Consider the following 7,756-nt stretch of genomic DNA (forward strand, 5'->3'; position numbering starts at 1 on the left):
ATGCAGTACTTCAGCTGTGGCCTCACAAAGGCCAAATACAATGGGAGAATGATGTCCCAGGATTTGCTTGAGAAGCATCTATGGATGCAAGCCAGCGTTTTGCTCGCTTTACTAGCTGCAGCATCACATTGAAGGCTCATGTTCATCTTGTGGTCAATCATGACCCCAACTCCCTTTCATTTGTAGTGCTAACCATCGTAGCACTGCCAAGCCTATAAGCATGCTGTGGGTTTTTCCTCCCAAGGTGGAGAACCTTGCATTTTTCGGTGTTAAACACCATCAGGTTCTTGTCTGCCCACTTCATGAACCTGTCAAGACCTGCCTGGATCGCTCTCCTGTACTCCGAGCATTCTGTGGATGCTTTACCCCAGAGTTTGGTGTCGTCAGCGAACTTGGTCAGGCTGCTTCTGACACCAATGTCTACATCATTGATGAAGATGTTAAAAAGTATAGGCCCTAGGACAGAGCCTTGAGGGACCCCACTGGTCACCGGGCACCACGACAATTGACTTCCATCAACCACCACCCTCTGGGTCCTACCACGGAGCCAATTCCCCAGCCAGCGGATCGTGGTGAGGTCAAGGCCACAGTTAGCCAGTTTTGGCAAGAGGTGATTGTGGGATACCAGATCGAAGACTTTTTTGAAGTCAAGATATATGACATCAATCTCTTCTCCCTCGTCCAGGTGATGGGTCACCTGGTCATAAAAGGAAATGAGATTGGTCAAGCAAGACCTACCCGCAACAAACTCGTGCTGGGTATCCCTCAGGATATTGCTGTCAGCTAGTCTGTTAAGGATGGCCTCTTTCATAATCTTTTCTAAGACTTTCCCCAGGACAGAAGTCAGGCTGATGGGCCTGTAGTTTGAGAAACATCTATGGATGTAAGCCAACGCTTTGCTCACATTACTAGCTGCCTCCTGTCCCCCCCCCTTATTGATATTCCCATTAACAGTTTTACCGTTCAATATTTATCTGGTCTTTTTAGTATAGCTTTTGTAGTATGGCTACATGTGTTCTCTAAGGGATTATTCTACACAGTTAATCAACCAGACTGTGATTAAAGTTAATCTGAAAATTATTTTGTCTACTGTCCTTTGGGTCTACCTACCCTCAGTCTGGACGTGTAACAGTATGAAGTTACTATTTATGTTTAAAGTTGCTATTTATGTTTACTTCAGTCATTTCCACTTGTAATTTTTTTTTTCACTTTAGCAAGGCAGAATTGTGGTTATACTGAATACTTTTCCTACAGAACTGCCTCTTTTTCCAATTAAATGAGTTCTTGGTAGCGTTTCTGGGGCTTAAAACGTGTTTATAGTCTTTCTCTTGTACTTAAATGTATCTTAAAGTAGTAATAATCGCTTATTCTGCTGAACTAAGGAATTAATAAAGCTAATTGTCTGAGGAATACTATAGGTATCTTTGAAATGACTGCAGTTTAGTTTACCAGAAAGGAAGTGTATATCTTCTATAAAAATAAGGATGAAAATGAGAAAAAATGAAATTACAATAAAAGATTAGAGGGGTGAAATATGACTTTTTATTCCCGAACTGGAAGCAGTGACCAAGAAAAAAACTTATTTTATATAATGAAATACTAAAGGTAATTTAAATTTCATAATTTTTCTCCTTAACTCCCATATTCACACAAAAAATAAGGAATGTACATACTTCCAAATAAGCAAGTCAAGTTATACCATTTGTTTTAAAAAAAATAAACTACTACCAAGATACAGAAAAAGCATTTACATATACAGCACATACAGTAGTGGGTTGGTTTGGGTTTTTTGTTTTTTTGGGGGGAGGGGGGTAATAAAAGACAATATTTAAAATCCAGTCACATGAAAATCCCACTATTCTTTCTGTACTAATATAGAAGACACTGAAAACATATTGACATTAAAGTATACAATGCAGATTAATGATTAGTGTATTTCTCTGGCAAGACTAGTTATAAAAAAAAGCAGTTAAATGTAACTATATTTTAAGACTCTGTTATGCTTTTGATTGCTTGCATTTTAATTTAATCTTAAGATTGCTGAAGTCAACATATATTCTCCAAATAAAACATCTAGCTCTTACATACTGTGCTTAACTAGATTCAAAGGGAGGACAGTATCAAGGTTCCCATTTTACAAACAGGGAAACAAAGGCACAAAGAAGATAAACTAGTTTCCCAAGGTCCCACAGTATGTCAGCGATAGTAATGGGAAGCTGGTGTAAAGGCCAGGATACCTAAAGAGAACCTTTGTTGCTTTCCCTCAAACTCCAACAGCAGCTTTGTGTTGTTCTCCCCCAAAATATTCATTGTGATGAACTTAGAGCCTTAGAAATAAGTTGACACGTTTCAATTTTTTTGAATCTGGATATATATACATTACATTTTTTGTGAGTTCATACAGTTGTAATTCCAATAAACAGCCCAGGTGCTAAAGCCTTGAACCAATCAAAACAAAGAGCAAAAACTAGGAGACTGGTTGTTTACTTAAGCAACACCTGAGTGTTGGAGAAAAACAAAATGTCATTACATTACTTGAAAACTGATACAGGTCAAGTTTCAAATAATCATTTTAGTATTCCATCATTAATATACAATGGAAGAAACAGCAGTTACACATAGGAGTGAAAAAACTGTTTTTGTAAGATGTACAGCATTATGCACATTATATTGGAAGGACTGAATCACCAGCCCCATGCATTTCCAAACTGATATGATGAAGTGTCCTTATTTTTAAATATCATACAGACTATTTAGAAGATTAGGACTGGAACAGCTTTGCTAGGGCTAAATCAAAAACTAACTTTGCTTGTTAGAAAAATCAAGTTTCTGACAAATCCAGCGCTACTAAAATTGGTAGTTTGATTCAATACAGTTTTAAATGTGTCAGCCTTGTCTAGCTAAATCAAACACAAGTCCAGCAGCAGATAAAACCTTATGTGTAAAGTGCTAAAAACATTTATAAAAAGTAATCCAACCTACTGAAACCCTTAAAGCTTTTTTAGTTTAATGGCACCAAGTAACAGACACTTGTGTAGCTAACAAAGTACAAAACTTCTCCCACAGCCCTCAAAACTTAATTCAACAGTATTTAATATGTTCCTAATTTATGTTGATTTTTACAGGCCAATGTGTTACCCCACCTCTTCCTACTGGAGCTCGAACTATTTGTGTGTATTAATCAGGCAGACTATTGAAAACTCTTTCTTTCTAGCTCCAACAATTCATCCTTTTCTTGGTTAACTTGGTCTAGCTTTTTATAAGGGAAAATAAAATCATTCCACACTCTTTCACTGAATATGCAAGACGACAGTTCCCATGAAAAGGGACCTACTTAACTCATGGCAAGAGAAAGCAATTTTCGCAGCTTGATTGCGGCCTGGAGAGCTGATTCTGTGGTCATTTCCTGCTGGCCTTGCTGCTGATTGGTGGAGAGGCATGAGGGGGCAGCCACCATCTTGGCTACCCCTTGTGTTGCACCTTCCCCATCAGGGAGGGCTGCATGACCAGGCCACAGCAGGAGGAAGGACCATTGGCTCCCATTAGAGAGCCAGCATTTTATTTTTTTTGGTTGATTTCCTGGGAAATTGCAGCCAATGCCATTTTTTGCAGAAATTGTGGAGACTGCTGTTTTTTGCAGTTTCTACAAATATTGTAAAATCACAATTTAAGTAGGCCCCTACTTATGAGGGCCAGATGAAGGGGTGGGTTTCTGACAAATCCATTCCTAACAGACATGAGTAATACCTACACATAGCAGAAAATACCTTATATCTTTAGTGCTTGTGTAAGTTAAAAACATTTTCAGAGTCCACAAGGCGTCACTAAAAACCATACAATTACCATATGTTAATAGCATTTATGGTAACTGAAGTCGAAACAGAAACTATGAATAAATTGTGTATTAAGGCTGAAGAAGTTCAACAGGATGCTCTGCAGCCACCATATATACATTCTTAAATTCAGTGGCTCAGGTTGCTTTTGGTCTATTAGTCCATTAAAAAGAATTATGCTTACTCGCATTTTAAATGCACTAATTGTAGTCCTGCAGTTCAACAGACAAATCAGACCCTTAATATACGGACTAAGTAGTAAAAATTCAGCGTGTAGTCAACATATGACTGTTCTGGATGGAAAAGTGAGTCCAAGTCAAAATCTGTACAACTGTAATGCCAAGTGGAATGAGACAAATCAAGTAGAACATGGCTTCATGAAGACCTAAAAACAAACTGAAAAACAAAGGGACAGTTTAATGGCATTTAAAAGCAAAAAATAGGTAAAGTACCTTAAAAATACTTTCTTGAGTAAAGATCCCCTTTATTTTCTATATTTTACCAAAAGCACAATATATGAAATTTAATTGTTTGATTCTAAGTAAACAATTCTGATTGAAAGTGACACACAATCATAGAATGTATGAATAAAACCCTTCCACCCACTGTTTTACTGTATCCCCTCCTTCACAATGTGTGCACTCTCTCACTATTCAGCAATATTCAACTATATTTTCCATTTATAAATCAACCATTTCTTAAAAAAAAAAACCAAAACTTATTTGTGCTCTTTGTTCCTCTACACTATGGTAGATTTTAAGAGAATGGAAGAAAGACTAGAAATGATTGATAATATTAATTTTTTAGTATTTGCATAAAAAATCTGATGTTATCTATGCCTTTAGTATATTATCATGGTTAGTATGGGTTATGATTAATGTATGAATCTCAGTTATAGCATTATAGTAATACAAATTTAGTTGTACCATTTTAAAATTAATATTAAAAGACACTTATGCTATGAAGATATTATATGTAAAACTAGCATTTCGATTTTGGTTCACCCTCATAAATGCAAAAGTATTTCCTAGTTCCAATCTTCCCTTAGGAGCAAAACAAAAACATCAACAAATATGAATGTACAAGAATAGTACAAGTTAAAAGCCAAGTTATTTTAATGAACAGGCTGGCTTCTGACAACTCAGAGCACCCATCTAGGAATCTGTCTATCATCCAGGATCATTATCCACTGGCTTTCTGTTAATTATTGAATTCTAGGCTTAAATACCAAGAAACTGAATTTAAGCCGAGAGAGAGTCTCTCAGAGCAATGCCATTAGATTTCTGAGCCCTGTGTAAGGTTCACAAAAGATGCTCCTCAACCTCTAACCAATTAGTCTACTAACAAGGCTGTACAGCTTTTGGTTTGTGAGTGAGTGCAGAGCAAGCATGGGGCATTTCTGTACAGTGCTGCCTTGGGCCATATAGACATACCCTAAGGATATGTCTGCATCCCTCAATTATGGTACAAGACAGCAATGTGGAGACACACTAGGTTCGCTCTGTGTGCTCTGGCTCCCAAACTGGAAATATTGCTCCATACACACATAAGCTCATTAGCTCTGCTCTGAGAAAAGTTGCTAATCAGCCTGCATGCAAAATCACATTAATGTAGCTATATTGTCTCCAGTTTGGAAATGAGCACAGTGTGTCTGAGAATGACATGGCCTTCTCATGTTGTATACCCCTAGTGACCTTGCATCCTGGGCAGCTACACCAATCACACAGCCCATGTTATAGCTCTGCAGTCTTCAAATGATCTGTCTCCCAGGATATTATTTGCTGTTTCCCATTAGCGTTCTGCAATAAGATGTGAAAGATGACTGTTACAGGCCTGCTCCAAAGTCAGTTGAAGTCAACAGAAATACTCCTATTGACTTCAGTGGTCTTTGAATCAAACTGTTTTTGTCTAAATCATAAAAATCTAACTGCAAAGTTTCGTTGTGCAGATCAGAAGAATGTCCACTGACTTCTACAAAACCAGAATTTAGTCCTAAATGCATATACACAACAGCATCACTGTTTATTCTAAGCTATGCACATATTAATGCCAAGTGAGAAAGAACAGTTAGAAACTTAAACAGAAAGCAAGAATAGAATTAATTGCTCAGGCAACTGAACACAAAAAATGGGACTGTTACTTTCAGGTCACAGGTTCCTAGCCAGTGTTCACCAGTAGTGACCATAATTAACCATCTGATGACTGCTTACTCTCACCTACATTAAATAGTGTTTTCAGTCTAATGTTAGTAAATGTGCAGCCATGGCATGCATGTTACCAACAGTGGCATAACAAGATGACTGGACAGCCCTGCTGTACATTAATAGAGGACTGTAGTTAAGAAACAAGCATTGTAGAATAAGAAAAGAAACATTTGTCCCAAACTTTCAAGTTACACTGGTACAGTCCTGGTTTGGTTAGATGTGGTTGAACTGGTTTAAGAAAAGAAATGTGACCTAAGGTTTTAACGCACGATTTTACACTTGTAAAATTATGAAAACTAAAATGGCTGGATTCTATTGCAACAACAATTAGGAAATATAGCTCTTAAAGAAGACCAAGAGCAAAACTCAGATTATATCAAAATTCTGAAGTAAAAAAGTAGCCTTACAAATCCCCATGTTCATAATTATCTGTGCATGAAGAAAGTATGCAGACACAAACACATACAGCTACCCTGCTTAAATATTTGTTATATTTTCTATTTAGAACATTACATTTACACTGGAACGTCATGTTATACTCTCAACTGTTACAAATGTATTGATAACTCAAGAGTGCCTACAATCTCAATGCATTGATGATAAAGTGCTTGATAATACATTGTTCATCTGTTTACAGTCTGGCAAACATAAGGAAATAGTAATAATAAAGAGGGTAAAGAGTTACTGTCAAACATTTAAAGAATGAGCAATGCAGTATGTTTTCAGAGTGCATTTTCTAGTAGGACTGTAGTTGCAGTAGTTCTCCAGAAGAGGGAGGTTTAAAAAATGCATTTTTCGTATAGCAAGTAAAAGGGACAAGTACAAGGGATATAGTGGTAATAGGCACACAACTTTCTAGTAAGTATGACTAAAATAAGAACAAAAACACCCTCCCCCTAGTCTGTAAATTATTCCTGTAGATTCCACTAGGGGTGCATCAAGGGAGAATTTTTGGGCTGATACGGATGGCCGATTTTTAGTGAGCCACATTAGCCGATACTGACCCGATTCCAATATGTGGCCGGGCAGCTTGGAGAGTGGTGTCTGGTTGTTAAGTCTACTGTGAGGGAAGGGGTGTGTGGGAGGTGGGGGGCAGATGGAGGCCTCCACAATGAGGGAGGGAGTGGGGCTGGGGCAGGGGCAGGTGCTGCACAGCTGGGGTGGAGCTGCGAGCAGCTCATCCAGGGGATGGGGGGCAGCTCCTGCCACCTCTGGGGGGCATAGGGGACATGTGCCCCTGGATCTCCATGTGGGATGAGGGTGGGCTGCTGCTGCAGGCTAGAGCTGCACTGGGCTCTTCCCAGCGGAGGGTTGAGCCAGGGTACATTCGGGGCAGGCTGTGGCAGTGCTGGGAGGGGGCTATGGTGGGGGGGGGGCTGCAGCCACCCCAAAATTCACTGTAGCCCTCACAACCCTCCCTTACAGTGCCGTCATCGCCCTCCCCAAGTGCAGCCCGGCTGAACCTCCACTGGGAAGAACCTGCCCTCACCTTGTACGCGGATCCGGGGACATGTCCCCCATTCCCTCCCTGGGTGTAGGTAGCAGCAGGAGTGCACCACCCCCGCCCCCGGATGAACCAATTGCAGCTCCATCCTGTCCTGGGAGCACAGCTGGGGTGGAGCTGCGACCAGGGAGCAAACCAGGAAAGCCAAGGCTGCAACTGAACTCCAACTAGCTTCAGGCATCAAGGACAACAAAAAGTCCTTTTTCAGATATGTG

At 39.5% G+C, this 7,756-nt stretch overlaps 1 protein-coding gene across 1 annotated transcript in view; it reads right to left on the reverse strand.

Annotated features, from left to right (window-relative positions):
• Positions 1–1,519: 1,519 nt before the first annotated feature.
• Positions 1,520–7,756, reverse strand: part of LOC109314856 (transmembrane protein 180-like) — a 27,030-nt gene continuing 20,793 nt past the window's right edge. Inside the window, exon 7 of the mRNA XM_019542212.1 lies at positions 1,520–4,229. Coding sequence (XP_019397757.1) covers positions 4,100–4,229 — 130 coding nt within the window. The 3' untranslated portion in view covers positions 1,520–4,099. The remainder of the gene's footprint in view (positions 4,230–7,756) is intronic.

This window comes from Crocodylus porosus, unplaced genomic scaffold, assembly GCF_001723895.1.
Source record: "Crocodylus porosus isolate Cpor-Errol unplaced genomic scaffold, CroPor_comp1, whole genome shotgun sequence".
In the NCBI taxonomy this organism is placed as follows: Eukaryota; Metazoa; Chordata; order Crocodylia; family Crocodylidae; genus Crocodylus; species Crocodylus porosus.